This window comes from Vitis vinifera, chromosome 9 (genome assembly GCF_030704535.1).
Source record: "Vitis vinifera cultivar Pinot Noir 40024 chromosome 9, ASM3070453v1".
In the NCBI taxonomy this organism is placed as follows: Eukaryota; Viridiplantae; Streptophyta; class Magnoliopsida; order Vitales; family Vitaceae; genus Vitis; species Vitis vinifera.
In genome coordinates, this window is record NC_081813.1 from 3,153,650 (window position 1) to 3,170,101 (window position 16,452).

A 16,452-nucleotide genomic window follows, 5' to 3' on the forward strand; every position below is an offset into this window, starting at 1 on the left:
TGCCTCTGTCATAATACATCTGCACAGGCAAATGGAAAAAATTGGGTCCAGACATAAGACCAATGCCTGCAGTTTATGACCAAATAAATTAGCTCAAGTAACATTCATCAATAACAAAAAAAGGGGGAGAAAAAAAACATTTATCATTGCAAAGAAAAACTAAATGTTAAAAAAAGATGGACATGCTTACAAGGTACAAAAACATGATTACAATTATAGCCCTTTCTTTTTTTGGCTTTTTTTTTTCCTTGTGTTTTATGGTAGGGAAGGAAGAAACCTAACATGTATTGACCCAATCAGTGCACCACTGGATTTCATCTTTCCTCAAGGCAGCAGTGCTGGCAGGAATGGCAATCAATCAGACATTTCATCTTCAGCTCCACTGGATTGATCCATGTGTTGGTCTTGTACACCCTTATATGATCTCCCAAGGCCATCCTCCATATCTACCCCCCTCTTTGAACTCGAAACGCCCCTCTTGGAACTTGAGTAGACCTAAGAGCAACATCAAGTGAAAGAAATCAGAGGATTAATAAAGGCAACCTAAAATCCACAAAGTAGTGAAGCAGACTAAAAAAATTTATGACTTCTATAAACAAATCCACAGCAATACCTCTTCATCCTTCAGTTCAATTGCAGCAACATTTGGTCTCTGCCTTACAGTCACTTTTGAAGGCACAGGAAAATGTTCAACCTCATCACTGGATCTTCCTTCTTTCGCCCTCTTTTTCCTCAAAAGAAGCTTTGTGGGAAGAGGCTGCATCATCACAAAAATATGAGTAAAAGCCCATTGGTTGCCCTGCATGCAGATGTAGTCAAAAGCAGATGCAAAATCTTGTTTAAGTGGAATACCAAGTATCGGGCATCTGTTTTATTAAATGAAACGAGATATGTCGTGGGGTCATCTGCATCATCACCCCGTACCTGTTGAGACATTGAAAACACCTTCAAGTAGTATTATAAAAATGATAGCTGAGGGAATTTTCAAAAAAAATATTGGCACGTACATCCCAATGGTACTCCCGAACCCATGAATAAGATGTATCTTCATTTTCATCATATATATCCTTTGACAGCTGCCACAATAAAAAAAATTGATAAATAAAATTAATAAATATGATACTGTTGTAGTAAAACATGAAAGAAAAAAACAATGAGGCTAGAATCAAGATTAGGAAGTACAAAGTGTTCAAGATGTCTAGTTGAAGGTACAGCATACCTCATCTGGTGAAGGAGCCATGTAGGCCAAAAATTTCTCAGGCTTAGATGGATCTGAACCTGTTGCCATATAGCTTTTCAGGATTGCCTGTAGTGGAGCATAAAGGATGTGTAAGAATAGTAAAAGATTTACAAAATTTAGGTTCCATTTAAATCTTGGAAAGTTTGAGGGAAGTACAGAAGGAAAGAAAATACGAGGAAAATGGAAGAAAAGAAAAAGTGAAGAAAAATACAAATTATGTTAACACTCGATAAAAGTTTTCACATAATCTAAAAAATGAAGAAATTGAAAATGTACAAGTTTCTGTATAATTTTTTGCTATGTTTAATTTTCCTTCAAATCTTTCCATGATAAATCAAACAATAAAATTCTTACCAATATTCCTTTCCCTGGTACTTTCCATGATCCAAATAGAACCTTAAACTTCCTTACAAAATATCCAACTTAGCCTGCATTTTTTAGTTCTACTGGTATATAATCCCTAAATTTTCAGAAGAATCAGATAAAAGCTATTCTGAATATGGGAAGAACCAATCTTGAATTATAGACATGGTAAAAAAGGCTAAATTAAAGAGAGGAAAAAAATTTCATGCAGCCATCTACTCCTGTGTAAAAAGTGTTGGGCAAATATAATTTTGAACTCACCTATAAGGAAAAAAAAAAAATTGAGAATTTTGAACTCTTACCCCTAGTTTAACAAATGACAGAAGTATATTGCAACATCCAACTAGTTCAATGCTAGCAAGTGGAGTTGACAACCCCCCCCCACCCCCCCCCCCCCCCCCCCCCCCCCCCCCCCCCCCACCACCCCCACCAAAGAGAGATTCCACAGAAGACTAGCTTTATGGAATCAGCAATAATTATCAAAGAGAGAAAGGCTTATGTTGAGTAAATAGTCCAGCAATTGTCCAGCTTCCCAATATATAATATACTTTATATTCTAGTTTGTCATTCCAAAAAGTTGAGGTTAAAACTTGAGAAGATTCAAAGAGATTTCCTTTGGGGGTGGAACCCTTGAGAAAAAGTCTCATTTGGTCAAATGGTCAATTGTTTGCATGTATAAGAAGGATTGTTTGGTATTAGAAACTTATTTATCCTCAACAAGGGTTTTAAGGGGTTTGCTTCAGAAAGTGAGCCTATGCAGAAGCAGGCTATTTTGGAAGAAGTGGGTGATTGGTGTTCTCATGTTGAGAGGGATGGGTTAGAGATAGGGTGTAGACAGCAATAAGGAGGGGCTGGAAAGGCTTTACGAGAACAACCAGTTCTATTGTAGGAGATGCAAGAGAGTGAAATTCTCAAAGGGTGTTCTCATGTTGAGAGGGATGGGTTAGAGATAGGGTGTAGACAGCAATAAGGAGAGGCTGGAAAGGCTTTACAAGAACAACCAGTTCTATTGTAGGAGATGCAGGAGAGTGAAATTCTCAAAGGACATTTGGTGCAGTGAATCATCCATGAGCATCTCTTGCCCTTCTTTGTTTGTAATAGCTACTTCAAAGGATTCTTGGGTAATAGATGTGTATAGGAAGAATCATACAGGAGGGTGTTGGAGATACTGTCACTTAAGACAGTTCCATGTAATTGAATTGTGTAGTGTTGAAGCATTGCTAATGAGCCTTCAAGAGAGATCAACAATGAGGAATAGTATGGATAGGTTGATTTGGAAGGATTTGAAGTAGAGGAAATTCTTAGTAAAAGCTTCCTATTCTTACTTCGAATCAGAGAAAGGAGGGTGGGCCATTTCTTGTGAAAGTAGTTTGAAACTCATGGACCTCAATGAAAGTAGGGTTCTTTGCTTGGGAAGAGGTTCTAGCAAGGATTTTTGACTTGGGTCAGTTAGAAAGGAAAGGATGGACCTTAGTGAATAGATGCTATCTATGCAAGGGTGAAGAAGAATCAGCTGGTCGCATCCTTCCACATGGATGTAACAACAAGGCTCTTGTGGCATTAAGAGTGTTGCCTTCTTCAGTAAGAGAAACTTTATTAAGTTAATGAGTTTTGTAGGGAAGTACATAAAGGAGGGCAGTTCCTTAGTGCTCATTTTGGACCACTTGGATAGAAAAATCAGAAATTATTTGAAAATGTGGTACAATCGTATCAGGCTCTCAAAGCCTTGCCTATGTGCTCTTTTTCTTTAGGCTAGAAACTTCATAGAAGCTTCACTGTCTATGTTGGATTTTGTTCATTGGTTGAGTGTGTGTGTCTAGCAAGAGAGAGATAGATAGATAGATAGAGAGAGAGAGAGAGAGAGAGGAGAGAGTTGTTGATTTGTGGGTTCCTAGTTAAAAGGTGGAAAGTTTTTTGTTTCTTCCCCCTGTTTCTTTGTCATTCCACATACTACATGTATGCTTTAATACAACTCCTTTTTTCAAGGGGCTGTTGATATATTTTTGTTGGCCAACAAAAAATAGAGAATGATGACACAGTAGATATCCCTTGGTTTTTTGGTACCATTCTGCTGTATCTATAGAGCATAGCCTACTTAGATAACTGACCTGTGATTCATGAGAATCACGAACAGTTTTGTCCAACTTGCTGTAGATTTCTGAATCAGCAGTAGGAGCACTATCGAACGACGCAACCACAAATGAGTCATCATACCTGGTACATCAGTGAACAGTATCATACACAAATCAGCTTGATGTTAATATAAAAATGACGGGAAACAAGATGAGCATTGTGAGTAATATTTAAAGAGGTTATAATGTACCACCCATAAACTAAATCCTAGGAGCAATATTTGAAGCACAAATGAAAATTTTAATACCAGCTATTGTGAGGTAATTACCATATATAACTAGAATTTTTAAACATAGATATACGCAATAGTTTGCTTTTAATTTTGGAATCCCCAGCTGATAACAGGCTAAAATTTCAAATATGAATGTGTCAGACAATACCTACAGATTCTGGAACTCAAATGCAGTTTAATTCATTAATATTACCAATTTAATTTTTTTCTTTCAAGAAGGGAGCTTTCTTAAAGAAAATAATCCAACCATATCGTGCTTTAATCACTAGATACATAATGGTCTTGGCATTGCCTCAGATTATATGAATTCAGTATATGGGGAATTTATGCAAGAGAATAGTAACATAAAACTGCAAGCAACATATGTTGTGTATTCAGGTCTAACACTGTCATTCTATGTGGCAAAGAACAAAAAATCCAATTGCAATAAAGTCCATACCGAGCAAAGTCAGGAAGCAGTGGCAGAATCTCAACAGGTTTTAAGCTTTTATTGGTTGAGTGAACAGGTGTGATCTTTGATGCTGCAAAAGCTGCCTCAATGTTCTGAATTTTTCTTTCCCTGGAAAAGTATTATACCTTTCATTAGAAAAGAACAAAATATCACAAGAAAGTATGCAGTTTTAGATTCCCTTCACATAGACAAGTTGGAGTACAACGAACCTAGAGTTGAAATTCTCCAAAATGTTTCGGCCTCCCTTAGTTTCTCGCAGTTCCTTTGCTTGTTTTTCAGTGAGAGACTGCAAATTGCAATTCATTTCAACCATGACTTGGCTTCCAATAATACTAGTTAAATTGTAAAATCTGGTAGCTAGATCATACCTGCTTTGTTGATTCTGTGCTAAGAGGAGAAATATACTGTGTCTTAACCAACCAAGAAACACCTTTATCAGTAGGCCGTTCTTTTTTCTTGATGCCCTCCTTCTTTACAGGGGTTACTGACTCATCGTCACGCAACAATTCCTCATCTTCTGGATCAAGTGGCCGTCTTACACTGGGAGGACTGATTACACAAAAAGTGAGGTTGAGGAGATTAACGGAGCTGTATGCTATAAAGAAAAATTCAAAAGCTGTTGAGACTCTTGAGAGATAAATACTTGTATACACTGAGGTCAAGCAAGTCAAGTGGTATCCCAAGATCAGGCTCCACAAACAGTTGGGGTTTGTGCATTTTCTCCAATGAGGTGATTGTGTATTTTGTGAATCTGCAAAAATACACAACTGTATTACCATAGCGTCCGAATGGAATCACAATATGAAATTTGAACACATTGAAAGACAATAAAGGACAATACAATTATGCTTCCAACATTTTCAACACAAAAAATTTTAAGTTTGAAATGATCTAGGGTAGCAGAACCAGTTTCAGCAACGTTTAACCTTAATGCCATATAAGCTGGAGTTAGGATTGAATTAGTGCCAGTCTTGTATTGAACAATTTTGAATTGTGCAGTGTAATTGGTATGGTGCACGGCACTGTCTAGGTGGTCAATTAAAAAATTGTCTAGGTAGGAAAGTCTCTTGTGTAGAACCACTAAGTGAACTCACCTAGGACAATTTTTTGTACAGCCACCTTTGACAGGACAAAATTTCTGTTCCCTAGACCTTCAACATCATCTGGAAAGCTGGTGCACTTAAAAAACTGACACACAACCCTACTAACTGTACTTGACAAAGATAAGAAAACTAGTGACACTTCTATCAATGCCATCCCCTCCACATATACAAGAATCATTACTTTAGAAAGAGGAACTTTCCTACACATTCCCAAGAAGATTTGCTTCCCCTCTTAGTTATCCAATTGCCTGGATGAATAACACCAGCAATTTATAAAAAGTAGTGCTGACTAAAGAAGTAAAATAAACTCATCTTTGTGCTTATAAACACATGCATTACATCATCTCACAGCTTGCTTTTCAACACCTTTGTTAACAAAATTTTGAGGAAAATGTTTCCCTAAACCAGCACCCAAATGTTTCGCAGTCCACTCCAATTTAATTTAAAAAAATGTACCTCTATGAGTTACCATTGTAAATTATGGAATATACCATGTCATGCTTCATAATTGACAACATCATCTCATAGAAATACATTTAAAAATATTACAATATTAACTAATAGAAATATATTTAAAAAAATCAAATCCAATGAATCCATGGATCCCTGAAGGACTTGCTCACTATACCAAGCACATGAGAAACAGTAGAAATGTGTTTGATTTTACACAAAATCCATGCATCATATGGCTGCATTAGGTCACTGACACCAGAAATGTGTGCATGGATATTGAGTCCTTGAATCATTCTTTCATACTCAACAAAACCTGAATGCTAATGCAACACATACAAATATGTGTCCAATAAATATATGCATACATTTAAATGTTAAAAAAATTGAGTAACTAAACATGAATAATGCAAGCATGTCTATGTGGACAAAGTTGGGCAATTACATACCGATCTTTATCTGTCTTCAAAGCCATGAGCTTAGGTTGTGCTGTAGGATCTGGTAGCTCATTTCGAAATCTTCAAGATGACAGAAAGTAGGCTGTCAGTTTTGGAAGTAAAGAAGGTACATATTGAAAAATCATCTGGACACAAGCACAAATTCACACCCACAAAAAAATACACCAATTCATGATCTATGAGTTATAACATGCAAGCCTTCTCTGAATGGCATTTTCAGTAATTAACACCCTCCAACACCCAAAGAACGATACGAAAATTTTTAAAAACAAAAAAATGAATTAAGTAAAATAAAATTATCCAGCTACTACCAGGTATATCTATTTCAAGGTATGGAAATTTCACACCATTCAATTCTTTAATATGCAAGCAAGCGTTCAGATCTAAATCAAATGCACTGCTCAACTCAACAAAACTATAATCCTACAACCATGTGAATACTAATTATAGATTAATCAAGATAAGCACCATAAAGCCTGTATCACAAGAAGAAAAAACCTGCTAACAAAACAAATACACATGTATAAGTCTTATACTCACTTCAACTTGCACAAAAACGTAGTTGGCTTCCTCAGCCGATTTTCAATTCTATCACCACTTAAAAATGGAGTAGTCCTCCTCTCTCCCATCCGCGACCCCCCCACCACTGACCCATGCCCTTTCCCAGAAGACAACATCTGGGTCTTCTGCAACACTGTGTTTTGGGATTCCTTCAACTGATGCTTTTGCTTCTCTTCTTGCCTCTGCTTCTCAAACTCCCTCTTCTTCCTCAACCTCCTTTCTTCCTCCGTTTCAACCCTACCAGGAGGCCCATTTGATTTCTTTACTGGCGCAGGTGGAACTGGGGGCTTCTGCTGTTTTCCAGATGGTCCTTGATTTGAATGCCCTGGTTCACGCCTCCCAGCACCCCTTAAATCCTTAGGTGCCCCCTTATCCCGTCCATGGGATCCTCCATCTGGAGCAGGTTCCTTATTTTGACCTTGTGGAGGAACTGAAGAAGGAGGTGGTGGAGGAGATGCAGGGGGTGGTGGGGGAGGTATCAAAGAACTTGGAGGTGGGGATGAAGGAGGTGGTGGCGGCGGTGGCTGCATTGGCTGATGACTAAATTGAGAGTACTGAGAAGAAGGGTAATACATAGGACCTTGTGGGGGCTGTGGCATTGAAGCTGGTGGTGGTGGTGGTGGTGGGTAAGTCGAGTCAAGTGGTGGAGGAGGGTATGGGTACTGCTGTTGCTGATGAGGGGGTGGAGGAGGATGCTGAGTTCTTGAAGGACCACCGTAATGCTGGGAAGACGAGGCAGACGATCCGTACCCTCCATGGTGATAATTGGAATTTGGATAACCCCAATTCTGAGGATACTGATTTCCACGCTGTTGTGGTGGATGTGGTTGTGGGGGTGGTTGTTGTGGAACAGGGTTCTGATTGGGTGGGGGAGGGAACGATGACTGTGGCGGGAATGGCCTATAGGACGCCATGGGAACGAAAATACAAAAATCCTTGGTGGGAGACGAAATTCAATCCCCAAATCGATTTCTCTAATTGAACAAACTATAAACTGGGGGAGAGAGGTATCAAATGCCACCTCCCTGTTTCCTCGATTTTATCTCAGAAAATCAACTATAACCCTAGGAGAGAGCCCAATTACTGATTCCAATTTTGTCACTAAAACCCTAGAAGAGAAAATTCCTATGCCAATTCTCAAGTTTTCGAGAGACAAAGAAAACCTAGGAGAAAGAAAATCCAAATGCCAAACCTTGGCTTCTTGATTTCCCAGCAAAACTCATCAAAACCCTACGAGGGATAAAATTGAGTGCAAAATTTCAACTTTCGCAAACAAAACTGCCCAAAAATTTTATTCAAATGCCAATTCTCAACTTCCCCGAGATAGAACAGAACCCTACGACAACAAAATTCAAATGAAGGATCTCCCACTCCCCAATTCGCAATTTCTCAACCAAAACCGACAACCCAGATAGAGAGAAACCAATCCCACTTCTCAATCAGCTTTCAAACAGACCAAAACCCTAGGGAACCATAAAACCTCAATCACTTACTCCACAATTTTCCGACATAACAAAAAGAAACCCCAGGGAACAGAAGGAAGAAAGAAAACAATAAAAAGAAGGCAAATGACCACCCTGTGATTCAAGAAAAAACCCTAGAAAAGAGAAAACAAAGCAAAGATTGAAAAGAGACAGAAGCGAGTAGAAGTATAGAGAGAGGAGAGTGAAGCCTTTATACTGAAACACAAGCACACTGTTTTCTGAGCATTGATTCGTTCAGTGTCAGAAGATTTCGGGGCCAACCCACTGTTTTCTAACAATATCGGAAACTTTGGGCGAAATTGGACATTCCTGAAACCATGAATTTATTACGAACCATCAGCATCCTCTTGGATTTTTCGGCATTTTTGGGATAGACTTTTTCCTGATAAGCATCCAACAGCCATTCCTGAGAGTAAACGTTTTTCCATTTTTTTTCTCGTGTTTTCTCATTAAAATTTTAATTAATTGCTTTGTTTTCTTTTCAATTTTTGGAAGTCTGTTCATGGGAAAATCAAGTAGATGCTTAGTTGGAATTTTTAGCTTAATTGAATTTCTTGCAAATTAATTTTTCTTTTTTAATGAAAGGCATTAAGGTTGAAGATGGCAAATAAAGGAAGTAGGAATTTGGTGAAGAACAAATGATGAATGAATTAATACAATTAGGCCTCTTTGAAACTGTTTTTAGAACAATTTTTTATTCCTAGAACAAAAATAGAGCAAACATATTTAACATGTAAAATAATTAAAAATAAAATATTTATGCAAAAATTAATTTTTAAACATATTTAAAATATTAAAAAATATTATAAGTTTTCAAATAGATTTTTATTTTATAAATATTATAAAATTATTTTTAAAAACTATTTTTAAAAATTATATTAAAAAAATAGTTATCAAACAGACTCTTATTTATCTTAGCATTTAAAAAGTACATATAAATGAACACAATTTAATAGACAAGATTGTTTCATGGTTTTAAAAACCGGACTAGTCCGACTGTCGACAGGACACGTTTCCGGTCCGGTTTGACCAATTGGACTGGAATGGTATTGAATCGGGGTTAGACCGTTTGAATCGGCGATCCAACCAATGAATCGGACGAATCGTCTAGATCTCTCTGAACCGATCGATTCAATTAAAATTAATTAATTTTTTTTAAACAGCATCAAAACGACGTCGTTTTGGAAGGTATATAATGAACATCACGACTGCTGGCTATAAACTGGAAACCCTCCCACTTTAGTCCTCCCCCCGCAACAATTGTTGGTCTGCCGCTCCGCTCACCCTCGATGCGTTGTCGCCCCGCGACACCCAGGCGACTTCTACCAGCGGCTGTTACAAGCCGGCAACCGTCCTTGTCGTCGCCTCTTCCCAGTTCCACGCGGCGTTGGAAGCCGACAAAGCTCCCTATTGTTGTTAACCACCTCGACCGGCTCCAGCTGGTACCCCTCCGGCCCCCCCTACCGCTGGTACTCCTCCCTACCTAATGGCATTATTTTGATTAATTATTTTGAATAGATTTAAACAAGTCACAAAATTTGAATATCACGTACTAAAAGACCATCATCAAGTTAAATTTAGTGAAGTCAAACAATCTCCGAACTTCCTTTCTCTTCCCTCGTACCTTTGTGAATCATCAGTGAAGATCATTAAATATCATATCTATATTTATAGGCAAATTTTGGTTAGTCCTTTTACTACATAATTACTTATTTATTTTGTCTTGCTAATTTATCTAATCCATTAAGCAATTTTGCCCCAAGATTGTCATGCAAAGTAAAAATATAGCACATGAAATTTTAAACAAGTTGAAATGAAAATGAAAGATTATTAATTGTGCAAACTATTTATAGAATTTATAAATAAAATATTTTAAATTTAGAATTTAAGGAAGATAACATTTCATTAATCTATTTTAGAAACCCCAAAATGTTGATGAGTGATAATATGCCCGCTTTCTTAGTAAATACTGAATCCTAAATCTATACATATCATTCACTTTTTGGTAGGCATAATCCTGAGTTTGTTTTAATTAGAAGTAGAACTTGGCATAACCATCCTCCATGGGAGACTTATTCCTTCCGGTCTTTATCTTCTTCTTAATGTATGAGTTTTAATGAAATATAGGCATCATGTATGAGTTTTAATGAAATATCATGTCTCATACATGGACTTCGTCATCTATTCTTAATGAAAAAATTTAACCAAATAAATTATTAGGTAAATATCCATTGATATGTGATTGTTATAAATTGCTGATGACTTGATTATAAATCATTAAATTGTTGATGGCTTTCATTCTCTAGATTAATGTGGGATTTTTGTTTCTAATTTGATAGAGAGAAAAAAAAAATGGAATCAAACTTGACTCCATCCTCTGGTCAATATTCAACTACCAATTCACAAGCAACTAGAAGTAAGATCGACCTTGCATGGGAGCATGTTTTTGAAGAAAGATATACAAATGGAAGGAAAGCTCTCATTTGTTTGTATTGTAAAAAGATTGCAAAAGGTGGGGGTATTCATAAAATGAAACAATATCTTGCTGGAGTGAAAGAAGATATTGGTCCATGTAAATCGGTTCCTCCTGATGTCAGATTTCGAATGGAAAATTCTTTGCAAGAATTTGTGAATTCCAAGAAAGCAACCCAAGAAACATATGAATATAGAAATCCTTATGGTCCTAATGTGTCACAATTTGAAGGGGATATGACAGAAGGTGAAGAAGAGGTTTAAGAAATGCAAAGTCCTATGGCAACTAGTAGTGGAAAAAGAAAAAAATCAACAGTGGATAAGTATTTTGCACCAAGAAATACTCAACAACCTTCCATGAGGAGTGTATTAGCTGGGAAAGAAGCTATTTGGAGAGCGGATATGGCGGTTGGGAGATTCTTTTATGATCCATGCATTCCTACTAATGTTGTGAATTCCTTCTACTTCAAGCCAATGTTGGATGTTATATTTGCAATTGGTCCTAGATATAAGGGTCCAAATTGCCATCAACTGCAGGTTAATCTTTTAAAGGATGCTAAGAAGGAAGTTCAGTTAATTGTGAACTCTTATCGTGTAATTTGGGCAAAAGTTGGGTGTACAATAATGGGTGATGGTTGGACAGATAATGGACAAAGAACACTCATTAACTTCCTTGTGTATTGTTCTAAAGGAATATCGTTTGTGAAATCTGTTGATGCTTCAGACATTGTCAAGGATGCAACTAATTTGTTTCTGTTATTTGATGAGGTGATTGAATGAGTGGGTCCACTCAGTGTAGTTCATATAGTGACTGATAATGTAACAAATTATGTGGCCACGGGGAGATTGATTTCTCAGAAACATAAACACTTTGTGCAGCTCATTGTCTTAATTTGATCTTTAAGGATATTGATAAAATGGACCATGTTGCTGAACTTGTAAGACGTTCATCAAAGGTGACAATTTTTATGTATAATCATGTTGCTTTGTTAAGTTGGTTGAGAAAAAAAAAGACGGATGGATAGAGATTCTCCGATCTGGTGCAACTCGCTTTGCTACTACATTCATTGCACTCAAGAGTCTTCATGATCATAAACATGACTTGCAAGCTTTGGTGACTAGTAAGTTCTTTGTGGACTATAGATATTCAAAGGATAATAAAAGCAAAGTTGCAGTTTCCATCATCTTGGATAATATATTTTGGAATGATTGTTTGATTGTTGTGAATCTTATATCTCCACTAATGCGCTTATTGCGTATTGTTGATTGTGATGAGACGCCTTCAATGAGATATGTGTATGAAGGCATGTATAGGGTTTGCTTAGGCATCAAGAAGTTGTTTAACTACAACAAAAGACTATACAAGCCTTATACAGAGATCATAAAGCAACGTTGGAATCAACCATTAAAGAAAAACATTCATTCAACAGCTTATTGGTTGAATCCATGTTTTCAATATGATCAGGAAAACTTTTGTAATAAGCCAACTGTTATTGGAAGTGTCATGGATATTATTGGTCAGAAAGTTCTGAAAGACAAACTTGATACGATGAATGAAATGAAGTTGTTTCGTGATCGATTGGGAAGTTTTGGAATAGATGCTTATTCTTCACGTGAAGTACTTCAACTTGATAAAAGATTATTTTCATTTATTAGTGTGTTTGTTCTTTTTTATTAGTTACCTACTTACTATTTAATATTTTAAACTTGCTAATACATTTTTTTTCTTATTTTTAATGTGAAATGGTAACTAGATGAATGGTGAAGGTTACATGGATATAGTGCACCACATTTGCAAAAGTTGGTCATTCAAATATTGAGCCAAACTACATCATCTTCTGGATGTGAGGGGAATTGGAGTGTCTTTGAACGTATACATACCAAAAGAAGGAATAGATTAGAACATCAAAGGTTTAATGATCTTGTATACGTTCATTACAATTTGCGGCTAAAAAATCAGTATAAATGTTTTCTTAGTTGTTTTGAATTTAAATTCTTTTATTCACAATTATGAATAATTATATGCATTTCTTTTTTAGGTTCTATAACAAGAAAAGAATCTATGATCCCATTGACTATGCGTGCATTGATGAGACCGATTTTTGGATGGTTGATGAAGATCAACTCGCAGAAGATGTTGAAGAATTAGAAAATCTTCTATATGAAGAAAGGTCAATTCCAATAAATGAAATGAAAGGTTCAAGTTCTCACATTGGTTAGTAGAATATTTAAACTTATAAAAGTTCAATAATTATATTTTTTTTCTTCAAAAATGATTTCTTGTTGATATATATATTCAATATTTTTGTAGATGATGAGAATAGTGGTGGCATGTCTATAGAAGGGCTTGATATGGAGAACTTGGTTTTCCATATGCTCATTTTTAATCTCCATATTTCAATTTCCAAAATGAATGAAGACATGAATTTTATATTTATTAGTATGTAAAAATCTTCATGAATATTCAAACATTGACATGTTATATTTTGAATAATTATTTAAGTGTTGTGAACCTGTGGTTGACATTTGTATTATCTATTATAGACAATGTTTTAAGTTAACAACTCTTTGATAATTTGGTTATTATAGGATAACAATGATTTGATTATTTGATAAATATTGGGTTTATTAACATTATGAATGTATAACATCTTATATTGTGTTATAGATATCATATATGATGATAGATGACTTCTACAGGTAAAAAATTTTGTGAAAAAACTCAACAAACAAAGTAGATGCTATCAAAATTTAGATATAATTTAATAAATTAAATTTTTTTTAATAATATATAAAATAATAAAATATATATTTATGATGTCACCGGTTCAATCGTCGATCCGACCAGTGAACCATGAATTGGTAACTTTTCCGGTTCAATGACATATCCGGTTCTGAAAACATTGGATTGTTTATAAGATTTTATGAATCACAATTTAATTATTTTAAATAAATATTAATTTTTAAAATATTTTTTACATTAAATTTTTTGGTGTTGTTTTGGAATATAGGTTTTTAAAGGATTATTTAAAAAAAAAATTACTTTGCATTACAAAATAAGATAAGGTAGTGAAAAGGGAAATACAGACGGAAATCACTAAAAAAAAAGAATTGCTTAAAAAATTTAATTCAAAAATAGTGAAAATGTTGAGTGTATTGTTTGACCATGTGATTTAAAAAAAATATATATATATTTTTAAAATTTAAATATTGTTGTGGAATATTATTCTTTGAAGATAATTTTGAAAGAATAAGAAAAAGTTATTTTAAATCATTTTTTAAAATAAATGGAAAAAAATAGAAAAATAAAATTCATAAAAAGCAAATAAAATATAACATGAACTTCATTCTTCTTTCGTTTTCTCTCCACCATCTAAAATAAATAGTCCATAATGTTTTATATTGGATTCAAGTAAAGTTAAAAAACTTACTACTTAGAAGTATAAAATAACAAAAAAAAAAAAAAATCTTAAAAACTCATGTCACTTCACTCTCTCTGCACCCATCACTATTTGTCTTTGATATGAGATGTTGTTCATCATCTTCCTCAAACTTAATTACAATAAAATATTTCTTTATAGGCTTGTCCAATCCATCGACTTCTATTCATTTTCATCCAACAAAATTCATCTAGAAATCTAAACCTCATGCAAGGTCATGGTTTTGCTAGGCTAGTGACCAAGTCAATACTAAGCAAGGATGAAATTTTCTCTTTTTTTCACCTAAATTTTGGGTTTCGGTGCCCGGTGATACGAAAAAAGGGAGCAAAATGTCGACGGGAGAAATTTCGATAAATTTAAATCAAAATCGATGAAATCTTCAAAAAATCGTCAGCCACTGCAATTAATTGGCGAAATTTCGGTTTGTATCGCCCATTTTTTCAAAAAAATCAACGCCTGCATCTGCTTCCCTGGTCCTCTGATCCGATGGCTCCCAACTTCCTCGCATTGATTTTACTGTCCAGATTTGGTCTAAGCTCCAACGGTCAATTTCATGTGCATCTGATGGTCCAAATTGAATCTGAATGTGATTCAACAACCAGAATTGAACCCCAACAGCTATATGATGATCCAATTGTCAAATTTCACCCAGATTTTGATCCAACGACCAATTTTGTTTTGCAACGGTAAAATGAGATTCCAACGACTATTTTAGCCCAACTTTTTTTTCTATAAATAGCTCATTTTTCACCAATTTCATCCACATTTCATCTTTGATCTCTCATTGCTCCCAAGGTTACTCATTTTTTTTTCTAAGGTATGTTTGTTTTAGTTTTTTATTTTTATTTTTTTATTGAAGTGTTATATTATTTAATTCTTCAAAAAAAAAAATTTATTTTCAATTGTTATTAATTAGTTCATCAAATTTTTTCTTTTCATGTGTAATTAATTAGTACATTTTTTAACTCTTGAATGAATTAGTAGATTTTCATAAAATTAATTTAGCTTAGTTAATTTATTAAGTTAATTAACAATATTAGTAGCTTCTCAATTTCTTCATTTTTTTTTTCAATCGTAATTAATTAGTACATTTGAATTAATTAGTAGATTTTTTAACTCTTGAATGAATTAGTAGATTTTCATAGAATTAATTTAGTTTAGTTAATTTATTAAGTTAATTAACAATATTAGTAGCTTCCCAATTTTTTCAATTTTTTTTCTTTTCAATCGTAATTAATTAGTAAATTTGAATTAATTAGTGCATTTTTTAACTCTTGAATGAATTAGCAGATTTTCATAGAATTAATTTAGCTTAGTTAATTTATTAAGTTAATTAACAATATTAATAGCTTCCCAATTTCTTTAATTTTTTTTTCTTTTCAATCATAATTAATTAATACATTTGCAATAAGTTTGATTTACATGATTACTAGATTTGTAATAAGTTTATTTTTAATTACTTGTTTAATTTAATTTTTTATTCAATTGTAATTAAATAGTATATGTTCAATAAATTTGCAATGGCTAGTGCAAGTGGAAGTGGAGGTGGAGGTGGTGGGAGTGGCATGTTCGGCCGAGATGTAGCTTGGAAGTATTGTTCACCAGTAGAGGGGAACCGAAATGGGACAATTTGTAATTTTTGTGGACTGTTGATGAAAAGTGGAGGCATTAGTCGATTCAAGTATCATTTAGTGCATATAGACCCTAATAACAACACCAAAAAATGCCTTACAGTGCCACCCGAAGTGAAATAAGAGATACGAGAGATGTTACATGAAAAAAGTAAAACAAAAGTAAAGAAAACTACACATATTGAAGAGATTTAGGCCTAATTACGTGGCACTATGAGGGTCGAGCATATACGTCATGGACGAGAATGATGATGAAGATGAAGAAGTGTACATATATCCAGTAGATATGCACTCGGATGAATGGGATGGTTATCAAGAAATAGTTCATGCATCGAATGCAACATAATGGGAGCGACAACAATATGCAATTGTTGTGGGAAGCAAGCGTAAAACAGGGGAGTCGTCATGCCCTAGTGGTGCACCGACAATGCAGA

General features: G+C 34.8%; 1 protein-coding gene across 1 annotated transcript; it reads right to left on the bottom strand.

The window, feature by feature from the left end:
- Positions 1–124: 124 nt before the first annotated feature.
- On the bottom strand, positions 125–9,096 carry LOC100254912 (protein PAF1 homolog). Its single transcript, XM_002278039.5, has 12 exons — positions 6,971–9,096; positions 6,422–6,490; positions 5,063–5,170; positions 4,788–4,968; positions 4,629–4,705; positions 4,408–4,527; positions 3,712–3,817; positions 1,220–1,306; positions 1,008–1,076; positions 853–924; positions 614–757; positions 125–495 (listed from the first exon to the last, which is right to left on the bottom strand). Exons 1-12 carry the CDS (start codon positions 7,903–7,905, stop codon positions 355–357), a joined length of 2,109 nt encoding a protein of 702 aa, XP_002278075.3. The 5' UTR covers positions 7,906–9,096; the 3' UTR covers positions 125–354.
- Between the last annotated feature and the right edge of the window lie 7,356 nt (positions 9,097–16,452).

Coding starts and splice junctions, on each gene's coding strand:
- LOC100254912 (XM_002278039.5), bottom strand. CDS start 7,905: ATGGCGTCCTATAGGCCATTCCCGCCACAGTCATCGTTCCCTCCCCCA. Junction 925..1,007: donor TTCGGGAGTACCATTGGGAT/GTACGTGCCAAT, acceptor ATGTCTCAACAG/GTACGGGGTGATGATGCAGA. Junction 496..613: donor TTGAACTGAAGGATGAAGAG/GTATTGCTGTGG, acceptor TGTTGCTCTTAG/GTCTACTCAAGTTCCAAGAG.